This window comes from Schistocerca gregaria, chromosome 2 (genome assembly GCF_023897955.1).
Source record: "Schistocerca gregaria isolate iqSchGreg1 chromosome 2, iqSchGreg1.2, whole genome shotgun sequence".
Taxonomy (NCBI): domain Eukaryota; kingdom Metazoa; phylum Arthropoda; class Insecta; order Orthoptera; family Acrididae; genus Schistocerca; species Schistocerca gregaria.
The window spans coordinates 545,491,137-545,509,449 of NC_064921.1; the positions used below are offsets into that span (position 1 = coordinate 545,491,137).

The window sequence follows — 18,313 nt, forward strand, 5'->3', positions numbered from 1 at the left end:
ATCTCCTGACAAATGATCAGGATAGTAAGTATTATATTCAAATGTTTTATGTTTTTATGTTATACTTTCTGACATGTTCCACACCCACGAGAATCATCTCATGTTTTGGGTCTATGGACAATAACTGAATCTAATCAAATCTAATCTAATCCCTGAGCAACTTTTATCTTCAGTATGTTCTTGGCCTTCAAAAAATGAATTGTGCCAGCAAAAAACTTGTGTTCTCCATGATGAATGTTCCCCATATGCCTGTTTCAACTTTTCAGAGGTCACACTCACAGATTCTCCAGTTTAACACAAAAATTAATGGCATAACATTGCTCTAAATTCCACTGTTTCATTCTTGTGACACACAAAAATACCACAGCTTCACTGATGGCACTCTGAGAAGTGATGTGTTGGTTGTATGGAGCTCAAACTCAGATTGCGCATTTGGAAGGTATCAACAAACTGGGCTACACAAGTATAACAACAGAGTGTTGCCAGATTGCTCGCATTGTTGTCATACTCACTACTTTTCTCACACATCTAGAACTTCCAAATACTCTGTAAACCACTGTAAAGGGGCTGAAAGACAGACTTCACTTTGTATCACATCTAAGACCCTCTTCCTGTTCTATTGCATAGAGCACAGAAAGAATGCGAAGTTAGTTGGCTTTGTGTGCAGTGTAATAAGTCTGATGGTGTCTCCATGTTCCTTAGGAAGCATTATTTAGAGGGTTGTAATATATTCCTAAATTCCTCCCATAATGTTGGCTCTTGAAAAAAAATTAAGTAATACAAACAGTGTACTATCAAGTCAGCACAAGGTCCCAATACTTTGGATGGTATATAACAGCAGCAAGAAAAATTACTGTTTTCAGTGACCTAATGTTTTTTTTTTTTATCTGTAACAGATGAATAAGCAAACCTGGTGTCTGCTGGCTGACCATGCACTACTTGATTAAATGAATCTAATGGCTCTATATCTGATGATCCAGTTTTTGTCACTGCCTTTTTTACTACGGTTGTTACAAAGTATATATTTGAATTTACTGACTAATGATTTGCATCAAACATTATCACTCTTGCAATTACTGTCATTAGAGAGACAAATATCATTAATCTTACTCAATTAATTCATTCCATTCCAAATTATGCTTAAAATTTCATTTTATTTTTTTCATGAATTTTGTGTTATGCATAATGCACGGGAAAAGACTGTATCAGGACACTTCTGTGCTTCTTTAAGTCTCATCAGAGCTAATCCACTATATTAAGAATAGCTTTCTCTTCTTAGCCCAAGATATTTTGATCTGAGATATTAGCTACTCTTTGTGCCAACTTCCACTGTGCTCGTCACTGTCCCATTGTTGCAGAAAACTGGGTTCACAGTCTTTAATGAGTATTTTTAAGAATTCTCATATACTTTATGCTGTAGGTGAACTTCTACACATTGTTTATTCAATAAATTCTCTCTGAATAATGTCACTGAGTCAGCATTTATGATTCTGTGAACTGTATTTTTCCTTTATTAGCTAGACCTGATTGCTGGATGTAGTTTATTACTGTCATTTGACAATCAGGTGCAGATAAGTCATTTATTGTTGAGCTACACCTATTTCATGAAATATAGTTGCATTTAGAAATAAAATACTAATTACCAATCTGTTGCGTCCTATTGTTCTTGTTGGGAATGAAAGCAATATTGAAATCTTTACATATGAGGAATTTCCACTTGCAGTGTTCTTCACTGTTTTTTCTCTAACTGCTTTATGAAATTTAAAAGTTTTCTTATTGAGGGACTGTACACCATCAGCACCATTGTCTTGTATCTTTTCATATCAATTAATGAGCCACAGAATTCAAAGAGCTGTTCAGCATAGTACTAATTTAGGCCTATGGACTAGAACTTTATTCCACATTTTATAGATGTAGCCACTTCTCTTTTCCTTATATTATGCTTACCGTAAAGTGGTATTGCAATAAGAACTAAGTAAATGAAGTTAAAGGATGCAGCTACCTAGGTAGCAAAATAACTCATGATGGACGAAGTGCTCAGATTAAAAAGGGTGTAAGACAGGGACATAATCTTTTGCCCCTACTGTTCAATCTGTAGATTGAAGAAGCAGCAATGGAAATAAAAGAAAGGTTCAGGACTGGACTTAAAATTCAAGTTGAAAGGATATCAATGATATGATATACTGATGACATTGCTTTCCTGAGTGAAAGTGAAGAAGATTTCAGGATATGCTGAATGGAATGAACAGTCTAAAGAGTACAGAATATGGAGTGAAAGTAAATTGAAGAAAGACAAAAGTAATGGGAAGTAGCAGAAATGAGAGCAGTGAGAAACTTAACATCAGGATTGATGGTCTCAAAGTAGATGAAGTTAAGGAATTCAGTTACCCAGGCAACAAAATAACCAACGACAGACAAAGCATGGAGGATATAAAAAGCAGACACAGGCAAAAATTGTATCCCAACCAAGAGAAGCCTATTAGTATTAAACATGTACCTTAATCTGAGGAAGAATTTTCTGAGAATTTTGGAGCACAGCATTGTATGGTAGTGAAACATGGACTGTGGAAAAAATGGAATGGAAGAGAATTGAAGTATTTGAGATGTGGTGCTACAGAAGAATGTTGAAAATTGGGAGTAGTGGCATACTCCTGTAATCCAAGCTTCCGGGAGGCTGTTGTGTGGGAGCGATCTGGAAACAACTACAGATTCGGCCATTTCACGAGCTCAGGAACAGCTGCGATACCTTCATCGAGCTCTATAGATTAACAGTGTGGAAATTTTGGCAAGTGGTGGCTAAGGGTTAAGAGAAGCTGAACGCACTAAACACAAGAATGTCGGGAAACCGAAGCACACGACTCATAACAAAATGGTGGACTGATAAGGTAGGGAATGAAGGTGTCCTCTGGAGAATTGGTAAAGAAAGAAATATAGGGAAAACACTGACAAGAAGAAGGGGCAGGATGACAGGACATCTGTCATGACACAAAGTCATATCCTCAATGATACTAAAGGTAGCTATAGAGGGTAAAAACTCTAGAGGAAGACAGATATTGGAATACATACAACAAATAATTTAGGATTTAGATTCCAGTTGAAACTCTGAAATGAAAAGTTTGGCACAGCAGAGGAATTTGTGGTGGGTCACATTAGACCAGTCAGAAGACAAAAAAATATGGTACCAACATGCATCCATGTAGCTGCATCTGTTCAGTTTCTGTATGTTCCAAATGGTACAAAGCATATGTACAAACACTTTAATTTTTCAGTCTTCGTGATATGAGAGGCTCTTGTTTCTTATTTCATGATTTATGAAGGGGGAAATGGGCTGAAGTAGTGAACTGAAGTTTGTGTTACGGAGGGCGTTTGATGAGGCTACGACCTCTTTTTTGGCGAACAAATGCACAATATATGAACACAATTTTCAAACTCCAAAAAAGAGCCACAAGAATAATAACCAAAAGTAGTAGTTGAGTTCATTGTAAAGATCTGTTCAAAACCTGGGAATTTTAACTGTTCTTTGTGATTATGTTTACCAGTCAGTTTTACACATCAAAAATAACATTGGTAATTACTGCACAAACAGCTCTGTCCATGCCCATGGAACAAGAGCTAGACTCAACTTACATTTACCAAGAAAAAATAAACATAAACAGCATTTTCTACCAAGAAATAAAACGGTACAATAAATTACCAAAAGAGATTAAAGAAATTGCAAAAATATCCTTACTTAAAAATACAGCTAAAAAGTACCTATTATGCAACACACCTTATACATTTTAGGATTACTTAGATAAAACAGATTACAAGTTTGGTAAAAAAATGTTATAGAAATAAATAATGTTGTTGTTGTTGTGGTCTTCAGTCCTGAGACTGGTTTGATGCAGCTCTCCATGATACACTATCCTGTGCAAGTTTCTTCATCTCCCAGTACCTACTGCTACCTACATCCTTCTCCTTAGTGTATGCATCTCTGGGTCTCCCTCTATGATTTTTACCCTCCACGCTGCCTTCCAATGCTAAATTAGTGATCCCTTGATGCCTCAGAACATGTCCTACCAACCGGTCCCTTTTTCTAGTCAAGTTGTGCCACAAAGTTCTCTTCTCCCCAATCCTGTTCAATACCTCCTCATTAGTTATGTGACTACCCATCTAAACTTCAGCATTCTTCTGTAGCACCACATTTTGAAAGCTTCTATTCTCTTCCTGTCCAAACTATTTATCGTCCATGTTTAACTTCCATACATGGCTACACTGCATACCAATACTTTCAGAAATGACTTCCTAACACTTAAATCTATACTCGATGTTAAGAAATTTCTCTTCTTCAAAAACGCTTTCCTTGCCATTGCCAGTCTACATTTTATATCCTCTCTACTTCGGCCATCATCAGTTATTTTGCTCCCCAAATAGCAAAACTCCTTTACTACTTTAAGTGTCTCATTTCCTAATCTAACACCCTCAGAATCACGCGACTTAATGCGACTACATTCCATTATCCGCATTTTGCTTTTGTTGATGTTCATCTTATATCCTCCTTTCAAGACACTGTCCATTCCGTTCAACTGCTCTTCCAAGTCCTTTGCTGTCTCTGACAGAATTAAATGTCATTGGTGAACCTCAAAGTTTTTATTTCTTCTCCATGGATTTTAATACCGACTCCAAATTTTTCTTTTGTTTCCTTTACTGCTTGCTCAATATACAGATTTAATAACATTGGGGAGAGGCTACAACCCTGTCTCACTCCCTTCCCAACCACTGCTTCCCTTTCATGTCCCTCGACTCTTATAATTGCCATCTGGGTTCTGTAGAAATTGTAAATAGCCTTTTGCTCCCTGTATTTTACCCCTGCCACCTTTAGAATTTGAAAGAGGGTATTCCAGTCAACATTGTCAAAAGCTTTCTCGAAATCTACAAATGCTGGAAATGTAGGTTTGCCTTTCCTTAATCTTTCTTCTAAGATAAGTCATAAAGTAAGTATTGCCTCACATGCTCCAACATTTCTATGGAATCCAAACTGATCTTCCCCGAGGTCAGCTTCTACCAGTTTTTCCATTCATCTGTAAAGAATTCGTGTTAGTATTTTGCAGCTGTGACTTATTAAACTGGTAGTTCAGTAATTTTCACATCTGTCAACATCTGCTTTCTTTGGGATTGGAATTATTATATTCTTCTTGAAGTCTGAGGGTATTTCGCCTGTCTCATACATCTTGCTCAACAGGTGGTAGAGTTTTGTCAGGACTGGCTCTCACAAGGCCGTCAGTAGTTCTAATGGAATGTTGTCTACTCCCGGGGCCTTGTTTCGGCTCAGGTTTTTCAGTGCTCTGTCAAACTCTTCATGCAGTTTTGTATCTTCCATTTCATCTTCATCTACATTTCTTCCATTTCTATAATACTGTCCTCAAGTACATCGCCCTTGTATAGACCATCTATACACTCCTTCCTCCTTTCTGCTTTCCCTTCTTTGGTTAAGACTGGGTTTCCTTCTGAGCTCTTGATATTCATACAAGTGGTTCTCTTTTCTCCAAAGGTCTCTTTAATTTTCCTGTAGGCAGTATCTATCTTATCCCTAGTGAGATAAGCTTCTACATCCTTACATTTGTCCTCTTGCCATGCCTGCTTAGCCATTTTGCACTTCCTGTCAATCTCGTTTTTGAGACGTTTGTATTCCTTTTTGCCTGCTTCATTTACTGCATTTTTATGTTTCCTCCTTTCGTCAATTAAATTCAATATTTCTTCTGTTACCCAAGGATTTCTACTAGCCCTCATCTTTTTTACCTACTTGATCCTCTTCTGCCTTCACTACTTCATCCCTCAGAGCTACCCATTCTTCTTCTACTGTACTTCTTTCCCCTTCTGCTGTCAGTTGTTCCCTTATGCTCTTCCTGAAACTCTGTACAACCTCTGGTGTAATCAGTTTATCCAGGTCCCATCTCCTTAAATTCCCACCTTTTTGCATTTTCTTTAATTTTAATCTGCAGTTCATAACCAATAGATTGTGGTCGGAGTCCACAGCCACAGAGCTCCAACAAATTCACATAAAGAGAGTTTTGGAGAAGAATTTCAACACATCTTGTAAGTTTAATAACCTGGTTTCTGTAGTCTCTTCTCCATTCCATCTTTGTTAGCACATCTGTCTGAAGTCGTGAAGCTGAAAAGCTTAATGACTACTGGATGGTGTTTGCTCAATTAAGTACCAGACATCATAATTTTGGTTTTCCACACATTTCTTATCCTCAGTGTCCTGTTATTGGATCAATGAAAAGTTTCTCAGATTAATAGCACTCAAACCAGGTCAGAATTCACAAACAGACAAGAGTCCAGGCTGAATTCATCAAATAAATTATAATGTTATTGAAACAAAGTTTTTATATAAACACTGTCCAAGGATCTGTAATAGCTTTAACAAGACACTAAAAGAAAATGATTATGTCTGACACAAAATGTAGTCTACATTTACTTTACACATCACAGTTCACATACTGTCCTGTAGTAATTATCAGAGAAAAGTGCACAGTATTTCACTTAGACCAGCTCTTATGAAAAGTCACCATCGTCAACAGTCAATAATTCCAGTGACAATGGTGGTCCAACCCTCCTACCAGCCACAACACAATTCAGTAAAAATATTCTCAAACTGAATTTAAAGGAAACACTAGTAATTTTCTTAGCCACTGACATTACTCAGTTCTTGAGATGCTGATAAATGTATTTTTGCAGACTGGTTGCACTTAACAGTTACTTGAGTAACTGTAAGCAGCTTCAATGTAGGTGTTATTCATTATTCATTTACTCACTGGACCAGGACTATCACAAAGATATTAGGATGTTCACATTTGAATACCAACTGACTATTTTGAGTGACATTCAGCTACTTAAAGATTGGCATATGCATTATTTGTTATTTCAGAAAACTTACAATTGTTTGAAAAATTGCGCAGTTGGCTTTTGCTACCTCAAGTGGACGATAAGTACATATAATTTGGTTTCCAAAATATGTGATGATGATGCCATAAACATTATACCCAATAACCCTTTACCAACACACTACTGCTCAATCTGAAAGGACCTCTTATTAGGCAAAATGCATGTCATGAATAAATAAAGCAGTAAAATCAATTCTGCAATCAAGACTGTTGTTTTCACTACAAATATGTGATGGTCTAGTAATTTAGAAAAGTTTGTGGAACCATTTTATGTATCCACAGTAGGAAATCCCTATTTATTGGTACAACCACTACATTGAAAACTATGGTTAATTATGCAAAGTCTTAATTAATTGCTTAAACAAATAAGGAAGCAAGCATCCTGGTGCATAAAAATCAGGTTAACAAAAGTATAATAGGAAAGCTCAAAAACTAACAAGGGCAGAGACAAAATATGCAACAGAAAATTAAGTGCTTCTGAACTTTACTGTTGATTACAATATTTTGTAAGTTAATTAGATTGACAGAATTTGTGATATGTTACTGAAAAGTTGGAATGCTGTTCTTTGTAACAAGTGATGTTGCTAAGTCCATAAATATACATTAGCGCACTCGATATCTGTTGAGTCACACTACAGTAAAAAGGTTAGTCATCCATATCTTTTAATTAACTACACTATCACAAAAACTACATACACTAGAAGAATCATAAATTCAGCCTAGATGACATTTTGAAGTATTCATACATATGCCAGATTTAAACTACTTAAGTATCTGTACCCAAGGAGGATGAAGATTAGATAAAAAAGACTTAATACCCAGGAAAAAGCATTGAAATTCAGAATATAAGTTCATTTTCATTGTTGTTCAAAATGATTTATTTATGTTTTCCACTACAGATTGTAACAGGAACGACCAAAGAAAAGCTTGGCAATATTGATAATGAAGTATTCAAATTGGTAATTCATAATTTTTCTTACAGATGTTTGGAGACTGGAAATATGTACACATATTGAGTGGTTCTCTTGCAGGAGACACGTTTCTCATGATAAATGGTTTACTTTTAGCCTACATGTTCTTGCAAGAAATTGATAAAGTGCAGAAGTTTAACTTACCGCTATTTTATATCAGTCGTTATTTGAGGTAGGTTAATAAAAATTCTTCTGTCCTTCCAACTGTTAAATAAATTCACAAATAATTTGAAGAAACTTTGTAGCTGCTTAATTTTATGTTGCATGTTATTTTTCTAGGATGACTCCTGCTTTTGCCATGGCAGTATTATTTAATTCATCTCTACTGATTCATATGGCATCTGGACCACTCTGGGATGCACATGTGAAACCAATAATGGAAAACTGTCAAGCTGACTGGTGGGCCAATATCATTTACATAAAAAATTATTACAACCCTTTATCAGAAGTAAGTACTAAATTAAGTACTGGGATTGCTGGCCATTTTCAAATAAAACACTGCTTCCCTAATGCACTATTGATATCAGTAGTCACATTTTAATGCATATTTCTTTTTGCATTCTTAAAGGTTTTTATTATTTTTAAAAATAAGTTAAAACAAAAATCATTACCCACTCATCTGTATTGCGTAACTGCAAAATTTTATTAGTATTCTAAGAGTCACTATACATGGAAAAGTAAACATCCAATCTTATAGTACATAAATAACAATGAAAATTATCAATTTCTGAAAATATAATTAGATAGATAAAAAAATATACTTACCAAGTGATGGCAGGAGAAAACATACAGAAGTTATGGAAATGTGCAAGCTTTTGGAGCCAGTGGCCCCTTTCTCAGGCAGAAAGTTTGAAGGGAAAGGAAGAGGGATACACGAAAAGGATAGGTGAGCTTTAGGAAATGGGGAGAGTCGTGGAAAAGTCACCCAGAACCCCAGGTGAAGAGAAACTTATACCGGAAGGGATGAAACGGAAAAAAAAAACTTGTCATTGGGGAGTCCACTGAATGAGATTTTAAAATCTGAGAGCTTAGAGGTGGAAGTTAAGGGTAAAAAGCAAGACAGAAATTACTAACAAAACACTGGGCAATAGTTAATAAGTGCAGAAAGCTAGTTGCGTTATACATGGGAGACAGATGGAGGGGGGTGAGGGTGGGGGGAAGGGAGAGGAGGGGGGAGGAAAAATGGAGAGGTCAGAGAAAAAGTATATAGAAAATGAAAAGGAAACAGAGAAAGGAATAGTTATTGAAAAAGAAATCCTGAGACCAAAGAAATTAACATAAATTAAACTTACATATGAGGTGAGAACCAAGGACATGTTGCAACGCCAGTTCTCACTGTGCAGTTCTGTGAAAATGGGATCAGGGTGGAGGATCCACATGGCACACCTTGTGAAACATGCACGAAGGTCACAACTATCATGCTGTAGTGCATGCTCTACAACAGGATATAGTGTGCTGCCAGTACACACCCTCTGTGTATGCCTGAAACACTCTGTTGCAGAGCGTGCTCTAAACATGACATTTGTGACCTTGATACCTATTTCACAACATGTGCCATCTGGATTCTCCCCCTTTACATCAATTTCTCAGAATACAGGTGAGAACTGGTCTAAAACATATCCTACGTTCTTGCCACTCATCTAGGTTTAATCTACATTAACTTCTTTGGTCCCGGCATTTCTCTTAAATAACTATTCCTTTTCCTAATTCCTTTCAGTTTTTTATGTATTTTATTTTCTTAGTCATCTATTTTCCCTCGCTCCCCACATCCACATGTCCACCATGTATAGCACGTTTAGCTTTCTGCTTTTATTAACTCTTGCATGTAGTTTTGTTAATATTCTCTGTCTTGCATACTACCTCTCAGCTCTCAGGTTTTCGAATCTCATACTGTGTAGTCTCCACCAAGCAATTTTTCCTTCTCATCCTGTCTGATAAGTCTCCCTTCACCCTGAGTTCATCTACATCTACATTTATACTCTGCAAGCCACCCAATGGTGTGTGGCGGAGGGCACTTTATGTGCCACTGTCATTACCTCCCATTTCGGTTCCAGTCGCGTATGGTTCGTGGGAAGAACGACTGCCGGAAAGCCTCCGTGTGTGCTTGAATCTCTCTAACTTTACATTCGTGATCTCTTTGGGAGGTGTAAGTAGGGGGAAGCAATATATTTTATACCTCATCCAGAAACACACCCTCTTGAAACCTGGACATCAAGCTACACCGCGATGCAGAGCACCTCTCTTGCAGAGTCTGCCACTGGAGTTTGCTAAACATCTCTATCACACTTACCAAATAACCCTGTGATGAAACACGCCACTTTTCTTGGGATCTTCTCTATCTCCTCCGTCAAACTGACCTGGTATGGGTCCCACACTGATGTGATGAGCAGTACTCAAGTATAGGTCAAGCGAGAATTTTGTAAGCCACCTCCTTTGTTGATGGACTACATTTTCTAAGGACTCTCCCAATGAATCTCAACCTGGTGCCCACCTTACCATCAATTAATTTTATATGTTCATTCCATTTCAAATCATTCCACACGCATACTCCCAGATATTTTACGGAAGTAGCTGCTACTAGTGTTTGTTCCGCTGTCATATAATCATACAATACAGGATCCTTCTTTCTATGTATTCGCAATATGTTATATTTGTCTATGTTAAGGGTCAATTGCCACTCCCTTTACCAAGTGTCTTTCTGCTGCATATCTTCCTGCATTTCGCAACAATTTTCTAATGCTGCAACTTCTCTGTATACTACAGCATCATCCGCAAAAAGCCGCAAGGAACTTCCAATACTATCCTCTATATCATTTATATATATTGGGAAAAGCAATGGTCCCATAAAACTCCCCTGTGGCATACCAGAGGTTACTTTAACGTCTGCAGATGTCTCTCCATGGAGAACAACATGCTGCCTTCTGTTTGCTAAAAACTCTTCAATCCAGCTGGTCTGATATTCCATAGGCTCTTACTTTGTTTATCAGGCGGCAGTGCAGAACTGTATCAAATGCCTTCCTGAAATCAAGGAAAATAGCATCTACCTGGGAGCCTGTATCTAATATTTTCTGGGTCTCATGAACAAATAAAGCGAGTTGGGTCTCACACAATCACTGATTCCGGAATCCATGTTGATTCCCACAGATTAGATTCTGGGTTTCCAGAAACGACATGATACATGAGCAAAAAACAGGTTCTAAAATTCTACAACAAATTGACGTCAGAGATATAGTTCTATAGTTTTGCGCATCTGCTCGATGACCCTTCCTGAAGACGGGGACTACCTGTGCTCTTTTCCAATCATTTGGAACCTTCTGTTCCTCTAGAGACTTGCGGTACATGGCTGTTAGATGGGGGGCAAGTTCTTTCATGTACTCTGTGTAGAATCGAATTGGTATCCCATCAGGTCCAGTGGACTTTCCTCTGTTGAGTGATTCCAGTTGCTTTTCTATTCCGTGGACACTTATTTCGATGTCAGCCATTTTTTCATATGTGCGAGGATTTAGAGAAGGAACTGCAGTGCGGTCTTCCTCTGTGAAACAGCTTTGGAAAAAGGTGTTTAGTATTTCAGCTTTACACGTGTCATCCTCTGTTTCAATGCCATCATCATCCCATAGTGTCTGGATATGCTGTTTCGAGCCACTTACTGATGTTATGTAAGACCAGAACTTCCTAGGATTTTCTGTCAAGTCGGTACATAGAATTTTACTTTCAGATTCACTGAACACTTCACACATAGCCCTCCTTATGCTAACTTTGACATCTTTTAGCTTCTGTTTGTCTGAAAGGGTGATTTTTCTGTAATTCTCCTCATTACCTAAGTGTCACCAGTACTTTCTTCCTTCCCCTTAAGTCTGTCTCGCAGAAGAAGCTTGTACATTTGCTTAACTTTTATGTGCCTCTTTTCCTGGCAATGCTGGGTGAGTAGATTTTTATATGTCTAATTGCAGTACATAAATAACTATTTCCTGTTGGCGTGTGTAGTCTACATATGCAAAAGCAAAGTGTACAGTAACAAAGAAATAGCAACTGAATAGCACTGTTGGAGAACCTGTTCCTTCTTTCTGTGTGTGTGTGTGTGTGTGTGTGTGTGTGTGTGTGTGTGTGTGTGTGTGTGTGTATTTGTACTTTTATAAGAACTGATTAAGATGCTCAGCTAGAAGGTTCAGGAGTGGGATTCAAATTCGAGGTGACAGGATACAGGATGTAAAAGGGTACAGGATGACAGGATGTCAACAACCAAGTTTCCTGATGGCATTACACTCCTCAGTGAACAGGAACAGGACCTGTATAGAATATACACTGGCTGACAAAAAAGGCGAAGCACCCAGAAGGTGCTGAGGAAGCAAATGATGAGCAGATATTTGGAGTATGAAATTGCTTTACCTCTGTCCTGGATGCATGCAGTAATTCAGTTGGGAAGGTAATAAAGCCATTGCATCCTCTCCTGAGGCAATCTGGCCCACAGCCATTGTAACTAGTACTTGATATTTTGGATACTGTTACTGTGATGGACGTCCCACCATGTTCTATCAGAGACAGATCTCAGGATCTTACTGGCTAAGGAAGTACCTCAACATCATACAGACAGTTCATAGGAACACATTCTATGTGTTGATGAACATTGACTTGTTGACTCCTCTACACAAAATGAAGAAAATGGCATTTCTTTCTTGAATGCACCTGACCTCAGGCATAGGACAGCCTCTCTATTTTTTTTTTTTAAATTTATCTACAAATTCCATAGATCCTTTTATGCGTATGATGCTAGGATATAGAACGGCTTGAGTAACATATGTTCACAGACCATGGTATCAATTAGTTTACAAGAGCAGAACTAGACATAAATTACATAAGACTTGCAAAAATAATAATGAACTAAAATAAAGTCGTAGGAATAATACACTATGCAAAGTTTATCACATTGCAAAAGCCTATTTGTCACAGTAAGTATATGGTTACAAATAGGAACAAAAAGAATGTAAACAAAAAACAGTAAACATAAATACACACAAAGACTACTTTTCTCTGTTGAAGTATTCATCAAGTGAGTAAAACATTTTCTTGATTAAATATGTCTTTAGATTGTTACTGAATGATGCACTATTACTACATAGACTTTTTATATTGCTCGGTAATAAGTTAAATACGCTCCTGGAAATTGAAATAAGAACACCGTGAATTCATTGTCCCAGGAAGGGGAAACTTTATTGACACATTCCTGGAGTCAGATACATCACATGATCACACTGACAGAACCACAGGCACATAGACACAGGCAACAGAGCATGCACAATGTCGGCACTAGTACAGTGTATATCCACCTTTCACAGCAATGCAGGCTGCTATTCTCCCATGGAGACGATCGTAGAGATGCTGGATGTAGTCCTGTGGAACGGCTTGCCATGCCATTTCCACCTGGCGCCTCAGTTGGACCAGCGTTCGTGCTGGACGTGCAGACCGCGTGAGACGACACTTCATCCAGTCCCAAACATGCTCAATGGGGGACAGATCCAGAGATCTTGCTGGCCAGGGTAGTTGACTTACACCTTCTAGAGCACGTTGGGTGGCACGGGATACATGCGGACGTACATTGTCCTGTTGGAACAACAAGTTCCCTTGCCGGTCTAGGAATGGTAGAACGATGGGTTCAATGACGGTTTGGATGTACCGTGCACTATTCAGTGTCCCCTCGACGATCACCAGAGGTGTACGGCCAGGGTAGGAGATCGCTCCCCACGCCATGATGCCGGGTGTTGGCCCTGTGTGCCTCGGTCGTATGCAGTCTTGATTGTGACACTCACCTGCACGCTGCCAAACACGCATACGACCATAATTGGCACCAAGGCAGAAGCGACTCTCATCGCTGAAGACGACACGTCTCAATTTGTCCCTCCATTCACGCCTGTCGCGACACCACTGGAGGCGGACTGCACGATGTTGGGGTGTGAGCGGAAGACGGCCTAACGGTGTGCGGGACCGTAGTCCAGCTTCATGGAGATGGTTGCGAATGGTCCTCGCCAATACCCCAGGAGCAACAGTGTCCCTAATTTTCTGGGAAGTGGCGGTGCGGTCCCCTACGGCAGTGCGTAGGATCCTACGGTCTTGGCGTGCATCCGTGCGTCGTTGCGGTCCGGTCCCAGGTCGACGGGCACATGCACCTTCCACCGACCACTGGCGACAACATCGATGTACTGTGGAGACCTCACGCCCCACGTGTTGAGCAATTCGGCGGTACGTCCACCCAGCCTCCCGCATGCCCACTATACGCCCTCGCTCAAAGTCCGTCAACTGCACATACGGTTCACGTCCACGCTGTCGCGGCATGCTACCAGTGTTAAAGACTGCGATGGAGCTCCGTATGCCACGGCAAACTGGCTGACACTGACGGCGGTGGTGCACAAATGCTGCGCAGCTAGCGCCATTCGATGGCCAACACCGCGGTTCCTGGTGTGTCTGCTGTGCCGTGCGTGTGATCATTGCTTATACAGCCCTCTCGCAGTGTCCGGAGCAAGTATGGTGGGTCTGACACACCGGTGTCAATGTGTTCTTTTTTCCATTTCCAGGAGTGTATTTTGACACTGGAGTAGTGCACTCCTTTCTGTACCCGAGTTAAACTTTTTAGTTCAAAGTGGAGCTCAGCCTTCTTTCTTGTATTGTGATAATGGAAGCTTTCATTGGTTTCATAGTGGGCAAGATGTCAACCAAGAAACTCATTAGGGAAAAAATATACTGGTAGGTTGTGGAAAGTATTCAAAGTTTTTTAAAGAGCGTACGGCAGGAGGTTCTCGGGGGTACTCTGCACATTATACGGACAACTTTTTTCTGCATGAGGAAGATTTTTTTAGATTAGGGTGAATTGCTCCAGAAGATGATGCCGTAACACATAATGGAGTGGAAGTATGCAAAGTATGTGGACTTCGTGGCATTTATGTCTCCAAATTGTGAGATTGTCCTAATGGAAAAAATTGCTGAGGCAGCCTTTTTAGTCTCGAGGACATGGTGGTCCCAGTTGAACCTACTGTCTTTGTGGAGGCCTAAGAATTTGGTGCAGTGTACCCTTTCTATCTGATTTTTGTTATTTAAAACAGTAATCTCTTGGGGGAGTTTGTGGTCAAGGCTGAAATGGATATAATTTGTTTTGCTCAGATTTACTGTGAGTGAGTTCACTTGGAACCAGGTTAATAGTACTGTAAGTAATTTGTTGGCATCAACCTCTATATCAGTGAGTTGTTTGTTACTAATCAAAATGCTGGTGTTGTCAGCAAACATGGTGAACTTGTATGTATTGCATGAAAAATGTAGGTCATTTACGTATATCAGAAACAGCAACGGGCCAAGGACGGATCCCTGGGCTACTCCATGGAGTACAGTGCTCCAGTCTGACTCTACTACCTCTCCCTCTTTATTGCTCCCATTGAGAATTACCTTCTGCTTCCTGTTTTGGTGGTAGGATTTCAGCCAGCTTCCCAGTGCCCCAGTGATCCCATAGTGGCGTGCTTTGTTGAGGAGTATTTTGTGGTCCACACACTCGAAGGCTTTGGACAGATCACAAAATATTCCAACTGCCTTCATTTTATTATTTAGGGCTTCCAGTATATCATTTGTGAAAGAAAATATGGCCTCAGTTGTGGACATACTTTTCCGGAAACCGAACTGTCTATCACTTATGATGCCAAAGTTTTCTAGGTGCCTTACAATTCTGGAGTGCAGTAGTTTCTCAAGGACTTAAGCGAAAGTGGACAGGAGGGAGATTGGATGATAGTTTGAGACTTGCGTTGTGTCTCCCTTTTTGTGGAGAGGCTTCACTATAGCAAGTTTCATGCCCTCTGGGGAAACACCCTGGTACATAGAGGCATTAAATATATGGGCTAATACTTTGCATAATTGGTCAGAGCAGGTTTTTAGCAGTTTACTGGAGATATTATCTACACCAGATGATCCCTTACATTTTAATGAGACAATGGTTTTTTAATCTCATATCTTGTTATGGGGATGTCCTTATCTCGCTCACTGGAATGGGAAAACTGTGCTTCAGTAGATCCATGGCACTTTGTAAGGATCCATTGCAACCTATTTGCTCTGCAGCACTTATGAAGTAGTCATTGAATGCATTCGCAATTGTCTCTTGGTTGCTTACAGCACTGTCATCAATGTTTAGTACAATGTCTACTGATTTACTGGCACTGTTCGTACCAGTCTCCCTCCTTATTATGTCCCAGATTGCTTTAATTTTATTACTGGATTGGTTGATTTTGGATCTAAAATATATGATTTTTGAAAGTTTGATTACCTTACTCAAAGTTTTACAATACTTTTTATTATTATTTATTTGACTGGGCTTCCTGATTCTTTTGCTGTTATGTACAAATTTCTTTTTTGCTTGCAAGATGTCCTAATCCCATTTGTTATCCATGGTTTCTTTGTGTTTTCTTTTGGTACATTTCTATAAACTTTTTTTGGGAAGTAGGTTTCAAATATTGATGCAATTTCTTTACTAAACAGGTTATACTTGGAATTTACATCTGTTTTGTAATATATGTGACTCCAATTTACATTATGGAGGCATGATTTGAATGTTTTGATTGTTAGTACATTTATGGGCCTGAATACCTTCCACGTTGGCTCAGTTTTATTCTGACAAACATTTATATTTTTGATGGTAAGTCTTTGACCATCATGGTCAGAAAGACCATTTATTATTTTACTAATGCTGATACTGCCCAATTTCTCTCTTGGTCTACAAAAATGTTGTCAATTAGTGTGCTCGAATACGAAGTTACTCTGGTGGGCAAATTGACCACTGGCAGAAGGTTGTTGGTGTACAAAAGATTTTCTAGGTCTGTCTTCCCACCACTATGTGTAAGAAAGTTGATGTTGAAATCTCCAAGTAGTACAACATCTCTTTTATAGTTGAATAAGTGCAGTAAAATCAAATCGAGCTTCTTCAAAAAGAGGTCAAGATTTCCTGAAGGTGCTCTATAAATTGCCACAATTAATAGGGTGGAATTCCTTACAGAAATTTCGATGGCACATGATTCAGAATGTTGCTCTAAAAAGAAATTTTGAACATACATTTCTTTGCAATTGATACTATTCTTAACAAAAATTGCAACACCACCAACTTTTTTTTGGTTTCTGCAGTATGAAGACGTCAGGTTGTAGTCAGGTATTACCAGCCTTTCCATCCCTGAGCAGGCGTGATGCTCAGTGAAGCATAGTACATGGGCGTGATCTATGCTTCCATTGTCTTGCACAGTGACTGATAGTTTGTTTAGCTTATTAAACAGGCCTCTAATATTTTGGTGGAAGATTGCAAGTTGATCCATTACAGAGCTGTTACAGGGTTTTGCCTAAAAAATTATTCTTAACTGTCGAGTTCACAAATAAGCCTGCCTATCCATTTCAACTGCCTAACTTCACTGTATAAAATCTGTCTGCACAGTACCTCAATTTCATTTCCCACATTCTGACAGGACTGGATCCCTTCATTTCTGGAGTTCAAATAGTTCAAACGGCTCTGAGCACTATGGGACTTAACTGCTGTGGTCATTAGTTCCCTAGAACTTAGAACTACTTAAACCTAACTAACCTAAGGACATCACACAACACCCAGCCATCACGAGGCAGGGAAAATCCCTGACCCCGCCGGGAATCGAACCCGGGAACCCAGGTGCGGGAAGCGAGAACGTTACCACACGACCACAAGATGCGGGCTCTGGAGTGTCTTTAACACAGTTTTAAAACATATTACACCATACTCCCTGTACCAAATTCCTTTTACTTACATGTTTGTTGGTGTACAAAAACACATCTGTATTAGCATAGAGCTTTGGATAACATTTTTCCCACATTCATTTCCTTTTCTCATTTAAATCCACTACTGTCTTTGTATTTAAAATCATCCAGTCAGCCCATACAACTCAATTTATCATTAAAACTTCCACAAGACATAGCAAAGCAAGGACTGAAATTGCCATTTTCATCCTTTGTAGGCTCAAAGCATTTTACATTGATGACAAAACCTAACCTGCTAAGCTAATCAAGATAACTCAATTTTCTATTCTCCACTGTCACTTATTTTATAAAACATGTCACTATATATATTAAATAAATATATATATTAGCTATTGTTTATGCCTTCTCACATCGTTCAAACATAATGTTACTTAAATATAACCTAATTTTATGTCCACTACTCCTGTTCCTTGTGTAGTGCCTTCTCTCTATTTAAAACTGATAAAATAATCTTGCTTTGTTGATCACACATCTGCACTATGAATTAATCAATTTCTCTCTAGGTGCCACTCTTATGTTCTGCTTATTATGCTCATGTTAGCAAGTCATATTTCAGGCTGTTGCACTGCACACATAGGCTTTCCCTTTTATCTCCCCTCACAATGTGTGATGTGCCTA

General features: G+C 38.9%; 1 protein-coding gene across 1 annotated transcript in view; it reads left to right on the forward strand.

Annotated features, from left to right (window-relative positions):
* Positions 1 to 18,313, forward strand: part of LOC126331737 (nose resistant to fluoxetine protein 6-like) — a 242,767-nt gene that overhangs the window by 108,746 nt on the left and 115,708 nt on the right. The window contains exons 6-7 of the mRNA XM_049996518.1: positions 7,909 to 8,069; positions 8,177 to 8,345. Of these exons, the coding sequence (XP_049852475.1) occupies positions 7,909 to 8,069; positions 8,177 to 8,345 (330 nt within the window). The remainder of the gene's footprint in view (positions 1 to 7,908; positions 8,070 to 8,176; positions 8,346 to 18,313) is intronic.